The sequence below is a fragment of the Mustelus asterias genome, chromosome 17 (assembly GCF_964213995.1).
Source record: "Mustelus asterias chromosome 17, sMusAst1.hap1.1, whole genome shotgun sequence".
NCBI lineage: Eukaryota > Metazoa > Chordata > Chondrichthyes > Carcharhiniformes > Triakidae > Mustelus > Mustelus asterias.
The window spans coordinates 13,178,092-13,197,309 of record NC_135817.1 but is presented as its reverse complement, the minus strand read 5'-3'; the positions used below and the strand labels follow the sequence as shown (position 1 = coordinate 13,197,309).

General features: G+C 42.0%; 1 protein-coding gene across 1 annotated transcript in view; it reads right to left on the bottom strand.

Moving 5' to 3' along the window:
- vwa8 (von Willebrand factor A domain containing 8) overlaps positions 1-19,218 on the bottom strand; it is a 375,899-nt gene that overhangs the window by 292,546 nt on the left and 64,135 nt on the right. The window contains exons 5-12 of the mRNA XM_078232307.1: positions 15,439-15,606; positions 13,705-13,869; positions 9,940-9,989; positions 6,840-6,948; positions 6,659-6,763; positions 2,521-2,649; positions 508-642; positions 323-400 (exon numbers count right to left, since the gene is read on the bottom strand). Coding sequence (XP_078088433.1) covers positions 323-400; positions 508-642; positions 2,521-2,649; positions 6,659-6,763; positions 6,840-6,948; positions 9,940-9,989; positions 13,705-13,869; positions 15,439-15,606 — 939 coding nt within the window. The remainder of the gene's footprint in view (positions 1-322; positions 401-507; positions 643-2,520; positions 2,650-6,658; positions 6,764-6,839; positions 6,949-9,939; positions 9,990-13,704; positions 13,870-15,438; positions 15,607-19,218) is intronic.

Genomic DNA, 19,218 nt, shown 5'->3' with positions numbered 1-19,218 from the left:
TCATTTGAGGTCATTGCAAGGTTCTCTTTCTCAGACCTGCTAAGTACTGGTACAGGGCTTTCCAAACTTCTGGTTTCGACACTGTGCAGCTCAAAACAGTACCTCACCCACTTTCTCAAGTGCAATTAGGGATGCAGAACAAATGCTTCGTCAGCAACCCTAAATTCTATGTTCTATGCTCCTTATATTTTTGGCCAATATCATTTCTCAAATTTACCGTTCTTCTGGTTTGTCAAGCATTGTCTTTTAGTTTTTCATTTCTTGTTTTTGCTGTTTAATATTATCAAAACAAACATTTAGTTTACTCCACATACAAGGTTACCTGATATAGTGTGATGGGTTCAATTCTATAAGCCAGCAGGTCAGCGAATTCCTTAGTGATCACAGTTTTGCCACAACCCTATATAAAATAGAATTGATAAAATTTCTAAATGAATCATATATAACAATTAAAATTGGTGCCATTAGGAGCTTTGCAATGCATAACATAATCCACTTTTGTATTACCTTTCCACCAACGAGACACAAGTCCTTTACCATGTGTGACTGCATCATCTCTGCCAGGAGCCTGTCATGACTGGATGTCCTGATGAAATTCGGTGTACTTGTGTGAAACTTTAAAGATCTTGTTCCAATTGGAATCTATAAAATTCATAGATTAAAAACAGATCCACCTTACCTTCAACAATATTGAAACACCTTTAATATTAGATTTGCAAAATTTTAAGTCATTCGATTATCTTATAACATTGTTCATGCAACTCTGTGCTCCATTTCGCTATAACTTTGTGTATGTGTGTTGGTGTTATTCAATCAGAAAAGGGTAGGAGGCTTTAAGAAACACAGCAGATAAACTGATCGCTTTTAATTCATAGCCATGCGAATCAGGAGGGTTCTTCATTACAGGACAGTAAAATAGAATCCAAATAGGAATGGAATATGAACATTAAACTGGAATATATATTCCAGCTTCCATGACTGATGATTTCCAAATGGCTTCAATGGTTAAAATAGTTGTCAATATTAGACAAGTATGGAACAAACTTTAATTTAAATTGTTGGTCATTGATGAGACACTGTTAATCAAGGATGTGGCTCGTGTTACTGGACCGAAAAGAAAATTGAATTCAAGTAGTCCACTTTATTTATTCATATCAAAGCAAATTTCGCTGAATTAAGATTACTATTAATGCTGCGCAAAAATTAGGACGAATTCCCTTCACTCAGTCAGATGGTGTGTTTACAGAGAGTATGGGCTAAAGTCAGTGTTGTAATATAATAACCTGATTCTCAAAAAAAACCCCTGTATATGCAACCTCCTACTGGGTGTGCACAATCACTGTGTTAATCTCCACAGTAATTTCACCATGGACAATTTAAAGGACGGTGCTGCATACGACTACATTCATGCCATCAATCTACTAACAGATCAATTTCACAGATCTACAAATCAAAGTCAAATCAAGCAGCAACAACTGAGAGTGGCCAATTGACAGTAACTCCCAATTTACTCACATAAAAAAAAGTTGCCATACAATCACTCTGCCTGATTAGAAGCCTGACCTTTATATCAATACAAAGTTACGCAGACAAATCAAACAGAATATTCCGAGTACTCAAATATATATTTATTTGTCTATGATCTGGTATATCGTTATAATATCTCTGAAGCATATTCTCTGTTCTATATTCTATCTAAGTTGAAAAAGCAGGGCTGTTCAGTAAAGCTAAAATACAATTGCTATCGTCAAAAATATCTTGACACAAAACAGGACCCAAATACAAAAAAATTGAAGAAATGAAGGCTAATTTGGCAGGGGGATAGAATACAGAGTGGAGGTTTAGTAGGGGGTGATGCACAGCTAAATAGAGAAGAAAAACCAAGTCAGTCTGGAAGGCAGAGCAAAGATAGACATATTAAGACACAAAGGAACGTGGCAAAGCTGGATGGCATTTATTTTAATGCAAGGCATCTTACAGGTAAGGCAGATGAATTGAGGGTGGTGATTAACACATGGGAGTATGATATTATAACTATCACCAAGACATGCTTGAGGGAGGGGCAGGACTGGCAGTTTATCATTCTAGGGTATAAAATCTTCAGGCGAGAAAGAGAGGGGTGTAAAAGAGGAGGTGGGTGTTACATTATCAAAGAGTCAATTACTGCAATAAGGAGGGATGATATCTTAGCAAGCTCATCAATTGAGGCCAAATGGGTAGAAATTAAAAACAAAAATGGGGCGATCATTTTGCAGTCAGAGATAGAAGAGCAGCTGTGTGGGCAAATCTCAGAGAAGTGTAAAAATTATATGGTAATAATAGTGGAGGATTTCAACTTAATTGGGATAGGCAAAGTATGAAAGGCTTAGAGGGGCAGAATTCTTAAGGTGCATCCAGGAGAGCATTTTAAGCCAGCGCTTAGAAAGTCCTATAAGAGGCACTGGACCGAATTTTAGAAATGGAACTGGGCAAGTGATAAAACGCATATGTATTCCATCCATTCTACCATTACTTTATTACCTGAAATTCTACTTCCTGGTCACCAATTTGAACAGTGGCTATGGCTTGTGAAGTCTGTCCATCGATTTCTTTTATATCAGTCACTGCCTTTGGGGTCGGGGAACTTGCAGAGCCCAGCAACTCAAATGTCTAAAACAAACAGATTTTCAACTTATTGATTCCAATGGAAGTGGTTCATCATGATAACATCAATAAATTCACAATGTAAATGGCATTCTCCTTCTCAGAGCATTTCTGCTATGCTGATCAAATAATATGTCTCAAAAAATATGCAATACTAACAGGGCAGTAATCCTGTAAGGTGCTCAAGATTCCCAGCTTGGGAAGATCACACTGATGTCATGCGATTGTAAATGAAAGTAGTTCTTCGAGTCTGGTCCCATACAGACAGTTCACAGATCACTCATTCAGCGTTCAGGGCTAGGCTGAGCAGAGAGCCTCCAGATGAAACTGCAGGAGCATCACATAAGGAGTGAAAGAAAATCAAACCAGAGTTCCATGAGCTGAGTGACACCTCATCAGCTAAAGGAACCCACTGGCAAAGGTTTGGGAGCTGACCACATCACCATTCTTCGAAACAAAAATTGGCCATGTCGTCGATAGCGAGGAGGATTGCTGCAGAGCGCAGGAAGATATCAATAGACTGGTCAGGTGGGCAGAAAAGTGGCAAATGGAATTCAACCCAGAGAAGTGTGAGGAGATGCATTTGGGAAGGTTAAACAAGGCAAAAGATTACACTATAACTGGGAGGATACTGAGAGGAGTGGAGGAAATAAAACCCTTGAAGTGAATGTCCACAGATCCCTCAAGGTAGGACAGGTGGGGGGGGGTGATGGCTGAGTGGTATTATCGCTAGACTATTAATCCAGAAACTCAGCTAATGTTCTGGGGACCCGGGTTCGAATCCCGCTGCGGCAGAGGTTGGAATTTGAATTCAATTTTTGTGGGCGGCACGGTAGCACAGTGGTTAGCACTGCTGCTTCACAGCTCCAGGGACCGGGGTTCGATTCCCGGCTTGGGTCACTGTCTGTGTGGAGTTTGCACATTCTCCTCGTGTCTGCGTGGGTTTCCTCCGGGTGCTCCGGTTTCCTCCCACAGTCCAAAGATGTGCGGGTTAGGTTGATTGGCCGTGCTAAAAATTGCCCCTTAGAGTCCTGAGATGTGTAGGTTAGAGGGATTAGCGGGTAAATATGTCGGGATATGGGGGTAGGGCCTGGGTGGGATTGTGGTCGGTGCAGACTCGATGGGCCGAATGGCCTCCTTCTGCACTGTAGGGTTTCTATGACAGGGTGATTAGGTGGTTAAACGGCATGTGGAATCCTTCAATTTATTAGCCGAGACATGGAATATAACAGCAGGGAGGTTATGCTGGAAATGTATAAAAGATTAGTTCGGCCACAGTTGAGTGCTCTGTGCAGATCTGGTCACCACAGTACAGAAAGGATGCAATTGCATTAAAAAGCGTCCAAAGGAGAGTTATGCGGATATTGCCAGGACTGGAAAATTGCAGCTCTGAGGAAAGATTGGATATGCTGGGGTTGTTCTGCTTGGAACTGAGGGGAGATTTGATTGAGAAGTACAAAATTGTGAGGGGCCTGGATGGAGTGGATGGGAAGGGTATATTTACTTTAGCAGAGAGATCAGTGATTAGGGGGCATTGATTTAAAGTGATTGATAGAAGAAGTTTTCCACCCAGAGGGTTGAGGGGGTCTGGAACTCTCTGTCTGAAAGGTTAGTAGAGGCAAAAACCCTCAACTCATTTAAACAGTGCCTGGATGTCTGCCTTAGATGCTGTACAGTAAGAAGTCTCACAACACCAGGTTAAAGTCCAACAGGTTTATTTGGCAGCACTAGCTTTCGGAGCCACAAGCCCCTTCTTCAGGTGAATGAGGACTCGTGTTCACAAACAGGGCATATTATATTATATTATATTATATTATATTATATTCCCTGTTTGTGAACACGAGTCCTCATTCACCTGAAGAAGGGGCTTGGGGCTCCGAAAGCTAGTGCTGCCAAATAAACCTATTGGACTTTAACTTGGTGTTGTGAGACTTCTTACTGTGTTTACCCCAGTCCAACACCGGCATCTCCACATCATGGCTTAAATGCTGTAACCAGCAGGACTTTACACCAAATGTTGGAAAGTGGGATGAGGCTCAATTTTCAGGTGGTGCAGGCACAATGGACTAAGCGGCCTCTTTCTGTACTGTAAACTCTCCATGATTCTAACAGCATAGATATGAATCCTTGCAGACTATGATAGAGAAACACAGGGATAGATGTTAAAACATGCATACATCCTCTAAGTAGAGTGCTATAAACTTCAGACAATTGTGCAGTCAACATGCCATACATAAAACATTGAAAAGTTGACCTTGTGTAAAAGTCACCTCATGGCTTTTAGCCTCAAAGTTGATCCCAGTTTTTAAGGGATCGCACAACATTGTGATTATTAATTACCTACTGGTAATTCTTTAATTGAAGGAGAAAGTTATGGCATACAGTACACACATAACTGGGAGCAGCAGCTGGGAATCAAGCATCTGCTTATTTTTATTTGCTTCAAATAAATCAGCTAATCAACTAGGTTTTTACAATTCGAGAGTTTCATATTCATCATTATTGGGGCTAGCATTTTATTCCAGACTTTTATTAATTAATTGAATTTAAATTCCCCAGCAGCTGTGGTAGGATTTGAACTCATGTCGCAGTGCACCGTGATTTTCAGTTTTCTGGTTCTGTCAAGACAGAGTACAAACACACCTGGAGAAAAGAAATACAGAAACAGATCGCACTTAGAGGACTTCTCATCACTTCAATCAAAATGCTGCACAATCAATGAAATATTTTGAACTGTAGCTTTGATTCTGATATGGGGAAATTTACAACCAAACTTACGCACAGCATGATCCCACTGACAATGCAATCATAATCACGTGATCTGCCTTTGTGATAGTAGTTGAGGGAGAAGGAAATCAGGGGGAACCTTTCTGCTCTTCTCCAAGTAAGTAAGCGTCATGTGATTTTTTTTTACATCTGCCCGAGAGGCTTTATCATCGAATGTTTACAGCACAGAAAGAGGCCACGCGGCCCAGTGTGCCTGCGTCCGCCAAATGACGAGCCACCAGCCTAATCCAGCTTTTCAGCATTTAGTCCATAGCCTTGCAGGTTACAGCACTTCATGTGCAAATCCAGACACTTATCAAGTGAGATTGCCTCTACTACTCTTTCAGGTAGTGAGCTCCAGACCCTTACAACCCTTGGTGAAAAAGTGTTTCCTACTCTCCCCTCTAATCTTTTGATCAATCACTTCAAATCTATGACCCCGAGTCACTAACCTCGCTGCTAAATCTGCCCTTCCCATCCTCTCTATCCAAGCCCCTCACAATTTTGTACATCTCAGTAAAATCTCCCCTCTGTTCCAAGGAGAAAAACCCCAATCTATCCAATCTTTCCTCATAGCTGCAAATTTCCAGCTGGCAGCATCCCTGTAATTCTCCTCTGTAACCAAATGCAATTACTCCCCATGAGAAAAACAGAAAGCAATAAGCGGATTCCAATAGTTACTCAGAACTACCTACAGCTATCAAGACATATACTTTCTTGGGATTACTTTGGGTATTTCTGCTTTCTCAGAATACTTTGCTCTGTTTTTCTCTACTCTAATTTTTGATGATGCCATTCACAGGGGCATTTGCAAGGAATACACAAGCTCACTTTTCCTTTTATTTTCACTCCATTCCAGTGGGATAGTCATCTGATTGAGAGTTCCCTGCCCAGCAAATAATAGATACAAGCTCATATTGTACAGCAATGTGACAGAGCACATTGGAGCACCACTTCTTTATCTTAATACTGGAAACTTTTATTTTTAATTTAAATATTTGCACTTGTATTATGTGGTGACCAGTTACATTTAAGTAGCAGTAAAAGTTTTTTTAAAAAATCAGAGGTGACCTCCCATGACACCATTTGCAGTGTGGAACATATTCAGCTGCAATATTCAGCACCTAACCTGGTCTGTCCCTTTAAGGGCCATTCCTTGTGGAGAATTGGTCTAAATGGGCAATCAGAGAACAATTGTTCAGTACACTGCTCACAATAACAAAGGCTTCATTTTCGCAATGGTTCCTACCTTCATTACGTCCTCCACTCCAGTTCTACCTTCTTTTCCAAGCATTAAATCATATGGATAAAGTCTGTGGAGCAGTTGCTGGGCAGACAGCGTGGGAAATGCATCCTGGTCAGAGAGCAGCACATTAATTAGACTGTCCGAAGAATTAAAACTCGAATACTCTACTTTCAGTAGTACATACCATGATTTTAACGACAGCTGCTAAGTTATCAATGGGGAACTCGGGCAGACCAAGGGTTGTGGACTCTTGAGAGCAGAGGGTCGTTGCGAAAGATAACATCTGAGATACTCTGGTAAAATAGAATAAATACTTTAGTTATTGAGCTTCAGGTTCCCAACCAAATGTAGATTTTCATTTAATTAGACAGCTGATTGTTAATTATAATTTTCAGTAAAGTTTTAAGAACGAAACCCCACTCTGCTGAAATAACACAACACTGCAATTTGTAGAAGTTTTCTTGTTTGTCTTCTGAAGTGAGGGTAAATTTCAAACCCTCTGGGCACAGAATGTTCTGCAATGGGCGCAGGTATTGGGATTTCAGGTGTGGAAGTCAATGCTCCCAGCATGATTCAGGAACACAAACTAATTAACCCAGAATTGAACCGAGGTCCCTGGCGCTATGAAGTAGCAGTGCCAACTGCCAGATTCAGGGCCTGCATGAATTGACATGTGAGGTTTGCAGTATTCAGAGGATCCACATTATTTGGAGGATTAATAAGACCTTACCCAAGCAGAACTGTTGTCTCCCTTGTGGCTGGATGAACTTCAAGCACAACAGTTGGAACAACCAGTGATCAAGGGATAGGGATTATATTTAAGGCTGAGATAGACTAATTTCTTGGTCTCTCCGGGAATCAAGAGATATGGGGAGCAGGCAGGAAAGTGAAGTGAAGCCAAATATTAGCCACGAACGTACTGATCGATGATAGGCTCGATAAGTCTTGCTCCTATTTCTTATGTCATTATGTTCTTTAGGTGTCACTTAAAAGGTTACGTTACCAGGTAAGAGCTCATGACATTGAGGGTAATATATTAGCACAATCAGAGGATTGGCTAACTAGCAGGAAACAGAAAGTGAGGATAAATGCATCATTTTCAGGTTGGCAAAATGTAACTTCTTAGAATCATAGAATTCCTACAGTGCGGAAGGAGGCCATTCGCCCCATCAAGTCTGCACCGACCATAATCCCACCTAGGCTCTATCCCCTTAACCCCATGTATTTACCCTGCTAGTCCCCTTGACACTATGGGGCAACTCACCATGGCCAATCAACCTAACCTGCGCATCTTTGGGCTGTGGGAGGAAACCGGAGCACCTGGAGGAAACACACGCAAACACGAGGAGAACGTGTAAACTCCATACAGACAGTGACCCGAGGCCAGAATTGAACCTAGGTCCTTGGCGCTCTGAAGTAGCAGTGCTAACCACTGTGCCGCCAACAATGCAGCAGCTTTCTGGAGATGCCAGGGATTGAACCCGGGTCCTCACACCCCATATAGGACTTGAACCCACAATTCCTGGCTCTGAAGATCAGTCTTTGTCCATTAGGCCACTTGTGGAGTGCTAAACTTCACTTCACTACAGATCACTTCTGGCACCTCAACTATTTACAATCTATATTTATGAGCTGGATGAAGGGTCAGAGTGCATTGTAGCCAAAGATGGGTAGAAAAGCAAGTAGAAAAGGAAGATACAACGGAAGATGCAAAGGAATAGATAGATAGTTTAAATGAATGGGTAAACATTTGGCAGATGGCGTATAATATGGGAAAATGTGAGGTTATCTATTTTGCTAGGAAGAACAGAATATTATTGAAACAAAGTGAGACAGAATGCTGCAGAATAGAGGTAGCTGTGTATCCTTGTACATTAAGTTAGCATGCAGGTACAGCAAGTAAATAAGAAAGCAAATTGAATGTTGGTCTTTATTGCAAGGGAAATTTAATATAAAAATAATGAAGTCTTGTTACAGGGCACTGGTGAGACCACACCTGCAGTACAGGGTACAGTTCTGGTCTTCTTAAGGAGGGACATACTTGTATTGGATGTGGTTCAGAGGTTCACTCAGCTGGTTCCTGGGGTGAAGGGGCTCTCCTTTGAAGAAAGGTTGAGCAGGTTAGGCCTATTGGAGTTTAAAATAATGAGAGGTAATCTTATTGAAACATAAAATTCTGAAGTGGCTTGACAGGATAGATAGATGCTAAGAGGTTGTTTCCTCTTGTGGGGGAATTTAGAAATAAGGAATGCAGCTGCAGAATAAGGGATTGCCCACTTAAAACTGAGATAAGGGGAAATTTAGTCTCTCAGGTCATTGGAATTCTCTACCAGAAGGCAGTGGAGGCTGGGTCACTGAATACATTCAAGGCTTGAACTGTCGAAGAGGGTTAAGGGTTGTTGGAGAGCAGGCAGGAAAATTGAATAACACTAAAATCAGATCAGCCATGACCTTATTAAAAGCTGGAGCAGGCTTTATGGGCTGTATGGCCTCCTCCTGCTCCTATTACTTTCGCTCTTACAATAAAACTCTATCAACCTCAGTCCTGAAAGCTCCAATCTCCCTAGGATCTAAAAGTTTTTAGGGGGCGGGGGTGCAGTGTTCTAAATTTCCATTAACCTGCACATGAAAAAGCACTTTCTGATTTCATGCCTGTCGGCCTCAGTCTAAATTTGAAGTTCTATCTCATTGTTCTGGACTCTCTCACCAGGGAAATACTTTCTTTGTCTCTATCTCCATTGAATCATCATTTATCATTATCAAAATTATCATTTTGAGTCAGTCATCCTTCTAAACTCAAGTCCAGCTAAAAGCAACCTGTCCTCATAATTTAACCCTGATCTTTAAAGTTAATTCCATGGATCCTGTACATCTTGACCTGGGCAATTCTCCATTGGAGGTTCATCCATTAGGTAGAATTAAATGTATTAAGTAGGCAGTTAATGAAGGCGACTAGCTGCATGCAGAGAGACTGGGTGATTGTGCGTGGAGCTCCGACAGGAAGTGATTATTTGGTTGTCTGGGAGAATCAATGCTGGGACCTTTGTACACAGTGAGTGAATGTGGGGATGTATCCATTACAATGCCAAAGAAGGTTTAAAAAGCAAACAGATAGACAATGAAATACTGAGGGAATAAAATTGGGGAGACAGGAACAATAACAGGCACACAAACAGAGACAGACACTGAGAGGAGATAATGGATATACACCCAGCTGCCTAACTGGTTGCCCAGCTGGTTTGTGACTCTGTGCTTGCTTTACAGATATCATTAAACAACCATACCTTTCAGAGGGTACATTTGGTCCAATAGCATACAAGACTGCCAACTGGTCCTGGCAAAATAATGAAAATTAACATTGTCAATAAAGTGAAAAGGAGTGAAGAACAGAAGCAGATTGCTGGCTGACTCAGAATTCCTTCAAGCGACAAAGTCCGACCCTGCTATTTTCTCCTTTGAAATCCACCTGCTCCTAAACTCATGCTGGGCCATGGTCTACTGCAAGGTTGTCCAATATCTTGGAGCTGGGGGCTGCATATACATTTCAAAATGAGCGAGTGAATCTTAAAAGATTGTGCAGAAATGTTAGGCCAATATACGAGAAATTCAACCTCCCCAAGAACTCAACCCCTGACACAAACATCTTCTACCCGTCCCCATATATTAGAGGGTCTATGAACATAAATTGAGACTGCCCCCCTTCTGGCACCCAACCCCACCCTACTACAAATATCCAGACTCCGTTGTATGTGAAAACGGGCCAGACCCCATAAGTAATGCATCAAAAGAAGCTACAGGTATCTAATGATAATGACCAGATCAGAAACTCCAAAGTATTTTGTGAAGTTAGCCTGGACCCTAACGTTTACATTTGATTTTGGCATTAGAGTGAGCATAAGGTGTGTCAGTCCAGATACCATTCAAGTGGCCCACGAGGAAGCTTTTATCAAAACAAACTTTATTTAAGAATACAGTTAGAATATAACAAAAAAAAATCATAACCTTTACCAACTAAAATACTTAAACATGACAAAAGATAATTTTTAACAGCTAGCTATCTCTGTTGTTCCAATTCAGCAGTATCCCCCACAGATATGAATCCCTTCTCTCGAACCAGTTAGCACCAAAGATGCTTATGTAGGTACTAGATTTCCAGCCTTTTGACACTGCTGGAGCGTGATCCAGACAGTCAACTGAATTCTAATTCTCATGCAGCAACTTCCAGAGAAAGTTCCGCCCGGGCAGCAGAATCTCAGAAAAAAGGCTTATTTATTGGCAGATTCCAGTCTCCACATCAGGCAGAGCAAGAGGTACAGGGGCAGCAAACTCTCCAAAAATCCCAAAAGCAGACTGCCTTGAGTTCTCTGTGAAAGCCTAGCTGCACCCAGTCATATCTTTCTTTTATCTTAAGATGATCTTTCTGGAAATAGATGTTCGGAGGGAGGATGTCCTGGCAGTTTTGAATAAACTGAAGGTCGATATGTCCCCTGGGCCTGATGAAATGTATCCTAGGATTCTTTGGGAGGCAAGGGATGAGATTGCAGAGCCTTTGGCTTTGATCTTTGGGTCCTCGCTGTCCACGGGGATGGTGACAGAGGACTGGAGAATGGCGAATGTTGTTCCTCTGTTTAAGAAAGGGAATAGAAATGACCCTGGTAATTATAGACCGGTTAGTCTTACTTCGGTGGTTGGTAAATTGATGGAAAAGGTCCTTAGAGATGGGATTTACGACCATTTAGAAAGGTGCGGATTAATTCGGGATAGTCAGCATGGATTCGTGAAGGGCAAGTCGTGCCTCACAAATTTGATAGAATTTTTTGAGGAGGTAACTAAGTGTGTTGATGAAGGTAGGGCAGTTGATGTCATATACATGGATTTTAGTAAGGCGTTTGATAAAGTCCCCCATGGTCGGCTTATGATGAAAGTGAGGAGGTGTGGGATAGAGGGAAAGTTGGCCGATTGGATAGGTAACTGGCTGTCTGATCGAAGACAGAGGGTGGTGGTCGATGGAAAATTTTCGGATTGGAGGCAGGTTGCTAGCGGAGTGCCGCAGGGATCAGTGCTTGGTCCTCTGCTCTTTGTGATTTTTATTAATGACTTAGAGGAGGGGGCTGAAGGGTGGATCAGTAAATTTGCTGATGACACCAAGATTGGTGGAGTAGTGGATGAGGTGGAGGGCTGTTGTAGGCTGCAAAGAGACATAGATAGGATGCAAAGCTGGGCTGAAAAATGGCAAATGGAGTTTAACCCTGATAAATGTGAGGTGATTCATTTTAGTAGGACTAATTTAAATGTGGATTACAGGGTCAAAGGTAGGGTTCTGAAGACTGTGGAGGAACAGAGAGATCTTGGGGTTCATATCCACAGATCTCTAAAGGTTGCCACTCAAGTGGATAGAGCTGTGAAGAAGGCCTATAGTGTGTTAGCTTTTATTAACAGGGGGTTGGAGTTTAAGAGTCGTGGGGTTATGCTGCAACTGTACAGGACCTTGGTGAGACCACATTTGGAATATTGTGTGCAGTTCTGGTCACCTCACTATAGGAAGGATGTGGAAGCGCTGGAAAGAGTGCCGAGGAGATTTACCAGGATGCTGCCTGGTTTGGAGGGTAGGTCTTATGAGGAAAGGTTGCAGGAGCTAGGGCTGTTCTCTCTGGAGCGGAGGAGGCTGAGGGGAGACTTAATAGAGGTGTATAAAATGATGAAGGGGATAGATAGAGTGAACGTTCAAAGACTATTTCCTCGGGTGGATGGAGCTATTACAAGGGGGCATAACTATAGGGTTCGTGGTGGGAGATACAGGAAGGATATCAGAGGTAGGTTCTTTACGCAGAGAGTGGTTGGGGTGTGGAATGGACTGCCTGCAGTGATAGTGGAGTCAGACACTTTAGGAACATTTAAGCGGTTATTGGATAGGCACATGGAGCACACCAGGATGATAGGGAGTGGGATAGCTTGATCTTGGTTTCAGATAAAGCTCGGCACAACATCGTGGGCCGAAGGGCCTGTTCTGTGCTGTACTGTTCTATGTTCTATGTTCTATGTTCTCTACACCCCAGCTATTATGACTGTAACACTACATTCTGCACTTCCTTGTTTCCTTCTCTATGAATGATAATGCTTTGTCTGTACAGCATGCAAGAAACAATACTTTTCACTGTAGACTAATACGTGACAGTAATATTTCAAATCAAATCAAATCATATGACTTTACCTGTCAATCAACCTAATTACCTGTCAATCAACACTGAAATATCCCAGGGGAAAACACAAAATAACAGAACTTTGCATTAGTTCAGATTAAACCAAACATTGCAACCATTAAGATCAATTACGCGGTTGCAGCAACAATACAGTGCTGCTGGATCCAGACAAAAGGGCTCCAATAATATTGAAGGGACGAGTAAAGAATAAAAACATAACTAAAATACATTTCCTAAAGGCACAGTATTGTCACACCAATAGCAGCAAAAAGCAAGACACAAAACTTGCCCTGCTTCCAAAACTTCCATACTGCTCTCCATCTTCACTTTCATTTTTCGTTCCCTATTTCGCTTGATCCCATTCTTATTTCCATCTTTCTCACCCCATCCTCATTCCCATCCTTTTCTCACCCTCTAACCTTAGCTCTCTTCTCCAGGCTCAGTTTCACCATTCTTCCCTCCCACGCTCACCACCCAGCTTGTCCTGCCCTAAAACAAACTGGTAAGAATTTAGCTTCAGTCCTTCCCCAGCTGGAAGGACTAATAGTTACAAATAGGCTGCTCCTGAATTGATCAAAGTCCATCAAGCAGAGAACAGGGTTTTGTCGTTCTCAATGCCCTGGAAGTTTTGAAAGCCACAGATTAGCTATTTGAAGCTTCTTTTCATACAAAAGTACAATTAGTTATGAAGATTATGAAACATTAATTGCAATACAAGAATCCATTACACACTAAAGTAAGATCAAAATAACAGTGGTATCATTTTTAATTGTGCATGATGGAGAAACCACAGTACATTTAGATTAAGCTAGCCACTGATACTACCATTGTATGGGAAGGCTAGATTACCTTAAAGGGTAGACAATAAATGTCTCTGGCCTGAAATCTTGAACGAAGCGGAGGATCCAGAGGATTTCCAGGATACCTCGGGACTGGCAGACCCAGGGCTATAACCCTGAAGTTCTCACTAACACGCACAATCTTCCATGCTTCCAGCTCCTCCCTTGTATGTTCCTATATGAAGAGCAGCATATTAACAACAGGTCAAAACAGCACTGTACAATAAACCTTTCAATGCGAGCAACAAAATTGCTAGAGATTCAAAGTAAGTCAGTTAGCTACTTAAATAAAGGGGGTGTTACTGCAACTTGGCAGTGGCATGAGCCAGAAAGTTGTAGGATCACAGCCCATTCTTGCACGGGAACAGATACTATGCACTAGCATATCAGTGCAGTAGTGAGGGAGTGCTGCATTGTCAAACAGGCCATCCTTTGAATGACATGTTAAAACGAAATCCCATTTTCCCATTTCGAACATCGGATAACACTAATGATCCTATAGCACAATTGAAAGCACAGGGAGGTCCCACAGTGCCCTAGCCAATATTCACTCCTCAACCAACACTAAATAAATATTAAACTGGTAGTTCACCTCACAAATTGTGACGCCCGTAAAATGGTTGATATATTTGTCTACATTGTCTGCACTTTAAAGTGATGCATTATGTACCAAAATGGCAGCACGGTGACACAGTGGTTAGCACTGCTGCTTCACAGCTCTGGGTTCAATTCCAGGCTTGGGTCACTGTCTGTGCGGAATCTGCATGTTCTCCCCGTGTCTGCGTGGGTTTCCTCTGGGTGCTCCGGTTTCCTCCCACAGTCCGAAAAATGTGCTGGTTAGGTGCTTTGGCCATGATAAATTCTCCCTCAGGTGCCAGAGTGTGACAACTAGGGGATTTTCACGGTAACTTTATTGCAGTGTTAATGTAAGCCTACTTGTGACATTAATAAATAAACATTAAACTTTAAGTGCATTATGTACCAACATTTTTCCGTTCTGTAATAGGGTACGAATGTCATTGGCAAAGTCAGCTTTTGTTGCCCATATCTAATTGCCCTTTGAACTGAGTGGCATGCTCGACCATTTCAGAGGGCAGTTAAGAGTTATCCACCTTGCTCATGTGAGTCTGGAGTCACATGTCAGCCAGATCAGGTAAGGAAAACATGTTTCCTTTCCTCCCAGCTGCCATGTAGGGATTTGGCCCCTTGTCCCGAAGCATTTGCCTGGGCCTCTACATTACTAGTCCAATGGCATTACCACGACAACCACTATCTTCCCAGGAGGCACTACACAAAACTAGTCTTAGCCCTCTGCCTCTTCAACTCTCTCTCATCCCAGAAGACCATTATTTAAAACCACCTCTTCGTTCAGGCTGATGATTGCCCCTTCTAATTCCTTCCTCTTTGGCCAACTGACTACTTTTTTCACACCACTTTGGGATAACACTCAACATTAAGCTACCATTGGGATGAAAACAGCTCACCTTATGGAACTGGTGAAAAAGAAAGGGATCGCAGCCCAAGGAGGAAAGGCCAAGCAGAGAGATATGTTGCACAGTTGCTCAAAAGGCATTTAAAATATTACAGAGACTTTAAAGTGCTGGAAAGGGGCAATAAGTCCAAAGTCATTCTATAAAATGTTACTGGAAAGAAAAACGTGAGTTAACAGTGCAACAAAGTAAAATGGAAAATAGAATCTAAAGGACTCAATATTTTAGGATTATATGAAACAAGTCCCCTTTACCTTCAGCAGTTTGTCATAGCGATCTGCAGACATAAGGAAACGCCCATCTTCCAGTTGCATTTCCCGGTTTTCCAGCAGGTTGTTTAAAACGGGTAACACATTGCGTTCAGCTTTTTCCAGTCCTTCTAGCACTAATATCCTGCCTTCAGTCGCAGCTCGAACAGCACACTTTCCAGGAGTAAAACAAAATGAAGCTCTTTAACACGGGACAATGTCACAGAAAGTGACCAACAACCTTAATGTAGTACAACCAGCCAGAGACAAAACACAGCATTAGACCCAAAATGTGTTATCAATCACACAGGAGGACAATAACAATAACATGCCAGGCAAAAGTATATAGCTATGCTTTCTGATGGCCATGCCTATACAAACTTTAAGTAGCCTACAACCTTCAGCTTCATTTGACAAAGGAAATTATCTTCTTAAAAAGCACTAAATGTTTGAATGATAGGAATGTCCAACGCATTACCACATGAGGGAAATAGCTTAGATCCATTTAAGGGGAAGCTTCATAGGTGCAGATAGGGGTGAATGTATAGAAGGCATTAGCAAGAGGATAGCTAGGAAAGGGTAGGTCCACTTAAGGACAAAGGAGGGGATTTATACGTGGAGCCAGGGCAAGTGTATGAGGTCATTAACGAATACTTTGCATCGGTAATCACAAAGAAGGACATGGTGGATGGTGAGTCTAGACAGAAGTATGATGATATTCTAGTAAATGTCAATATTAAAAAGGAGGTGTTGGGTGCTTTGAAAAGCATTAAGATAGACAGGTCCCGGGGACCTGATGGGATCTGTCCCAGAATACTGAGAGGGGAAATTGCTTGAGCCTTGTATGCAATCTTTGTATCCTCTTTAGTTCCAGGCGTGTTCCCAGAGGTATGGATTGCAGGGATAATTCAGGAAATTACATCAGTGGTAGGGAAATTATTGGAGAGGATTCTTAGGGACAGGATTTACTCACATTTGGGAAAACATGATCTTATTAGCGATAGGCAGCCTGACTTTGTGCAGGGAGGTCATGACTCACAAACTTAATTGAATTTTTTGAGGAAGTGACAAAGATGATTAATGAGGGCAGGGGCAGTGGATGTTGTCTACATGGACTTTAGCAAGGCCTTTAACAAGATCCCTCATGGCAGACTGGTACGGATCCATCTTACCATTCCCATCACATGGGAACCGTAATGTGCTGGTAAGATGGATACAGAACTGGCTTGGTCATAGAAGACACAAGAGTAGCGGTGGAAAGGTGTTTTTCTGACTGAAGATTTGTGACCAGTGGTGTTCCGCAGGGATCAGTGCTGGGACTCCTGTTGTTTGTAATATATAAACGATTTGGAGGAGAATGCAGGTGGTCTGATTATTAAGTTTGCAGACAAAGGTTGAGGGAAGCTCGGACAATGAGGAGGATTGCCAGAGGATACAGCGGGATATAGATAGGCTGGAAACTTGGGCGGAGAAATGACAGATGGAATTTAATCCGAACAAATGCGTGATGATGCATTTTGGAAGGTCTAATGCAGGAGGAAAGTAGACAGTAACTGGTAGAATCCTTAGACGCATTAACATAAAGAGGGATCTAGGCCTACAAGTTTCCTGAAAGTGGCAACACAAGTGGATAAGGTGGTCAAGAAGGCATGCTTGCCTTCATTGGTCGGGGCATAGAGTATAAAAATTGGCAAGTCATGCTGCAGCTGTATAGAACTTTAGTTCGGCCACATTTGGAATATTGCGTACAGTTCTCATCGCCACACCATCAGAAGGATATGGAGACTTTGGAGAGAGAAAAGATTTACTAGGATGTTGGCAGGTTTGGAGGATATTAGCTATCAGGAGAGATGGAACAAACTTGGCTTGTTTTCATTTGAATGTTGGAGACTGAGGGGCGCCCTGATAGAAGTTAACAAAATTATGAGAGGCATGGATAGAATGGATAGTCAGAGACTTTTTCCCAGGGGAGAAATGTCAATTACTATACAGGTTTAAGGTAAAAGGGAGAAAGTTTAAAGATGTGAGGGGCAAGTTTTTTTACATGGAGGATAGTAAGTGATTGGAAGGCACTGCCAGAGGAGGTGGTAGAAGCAGATACAACAGCAACGTTTAAGAGCCATCTTGACAAGAAACATGAATAGGCAGGGAATAGAAGGATATGGACTGCTTAGTGGCCGAACTAAAGTCTCCAAAGTCTCCATATCCTTCTGACGGTGTGGCAACGAGAACTGTACGCAATATTCCAAATGTGGCCGAACTAAAGTTCTATAGTTTAGAAAGGCACCATGTATCGGCGCAGGCTTGGTGGGCTGATAGCCCTATTCCTGTGCTGTCCTGTACTGTTCATTATTCTTTTTTTGATAGCTTATTAGGGTGGGATGAGGTAGGGTGGGAAGTATAAATATCATCTCATGTGGTTAGCAGACATGGTCTGTTCTCCTGTATTCACCATAGTTCCTCCTGATCACAAAATTCTTCCCACTGTGAAATGAAAGATCATTTACAATAGAATGACATCTGTCACTGTCCTAATATGGAGTGGAGTGAACCAGGGTTGTATTCTTACACCAATGCTGTTTGTCATCTTCTTATCCTGCCTTCTTTCGTATACTTTCCAGGAGAAAGATTCTAAGAAGGAGCATGAAATTAGACAGAAGATTGCATGTCCAGATTGAGAGTAAAGATGAAATTCAGAAATGTTCTAGATACAGAAACTCACGTTTGCTGACAATGCAGTTTCTGTGGCACATTTAGCTGAGGACCCGCAGACAATTCTAAACCTTCTCACCTATTGCAGAGAAACCTGGAGCCAAATCAAAGACAGTGGCAATAACTCAAGATAGTCAGCCTAAAGCAGCACCTGTGGCAATACTGCAAGAACTCAGAGGCTCCTTTGACAGCACCTTTCAAATTCACAACTGCTATCATCTAGAAGGATAAGGGCAGCAGATACCTGGAAACACCAGCCCTAGATGTTCCCCTCCAAGTTACTCATCATAGAATTGACTGGTGGCTTACCCTTCTGGAAATCTGGAATTTTGTCCTTCATTGCTAGAGGGATGGAGTTTAAAAACAGGAAGATTTTGTTGCAGCTGTATAAGATGCTGGTGAGGCCACACCTGCAGTACTGTGTATAGTTTTGGTCTCCTTACTACATCTTGATCCCCTATTTTAATCACAATATTTTTGTCCCAATGAACCCCTCATGCCACAGGGCCACCTGTTACTATTCTTAGGTTTTGCTTTAACAGAGCACTGTTGTTTGTTCTGCTACCAAAACATTCTGTTGCCTTATCTTTATGTCACTATCAGCACCTGCTTTCATCTTTAACACCATCACTAACATTCCTTTGTCCATAACATCTATTTCAAATCTTTCCTAGTTCCCACCTATCTGACCTTCTATCCTGTTCCATCTGTTCCGCCCTCTCATACAGTCTAAAATCCATCACTTTTCTCCCTCTCTTTAGCTCTGAAGACTCAAAATGATAACTCTGTATCTCTCCCCACAGATGCTGCCAGACCTCTGCGTTTTTAGAGTATTTTTTGTTTCATTTCTATATAAAAGCAGGTTGTTTACACCTCCAGGGACGGGAGTACAATTTCTAAGATGACATTCCATTGCAGTACAGTGGGAATGCTGCACTGTTTAAGGTGTAGTCTTTTGGATGATTTGTTAAATCAAGGCCTGTCATCGCTCTTGGGTGGATATGAAAGTACCCATGACACTGTTTTTAAGAAGATCTGTTAAGTTTTCAATGGTGTCCCAATCAGTATATATCT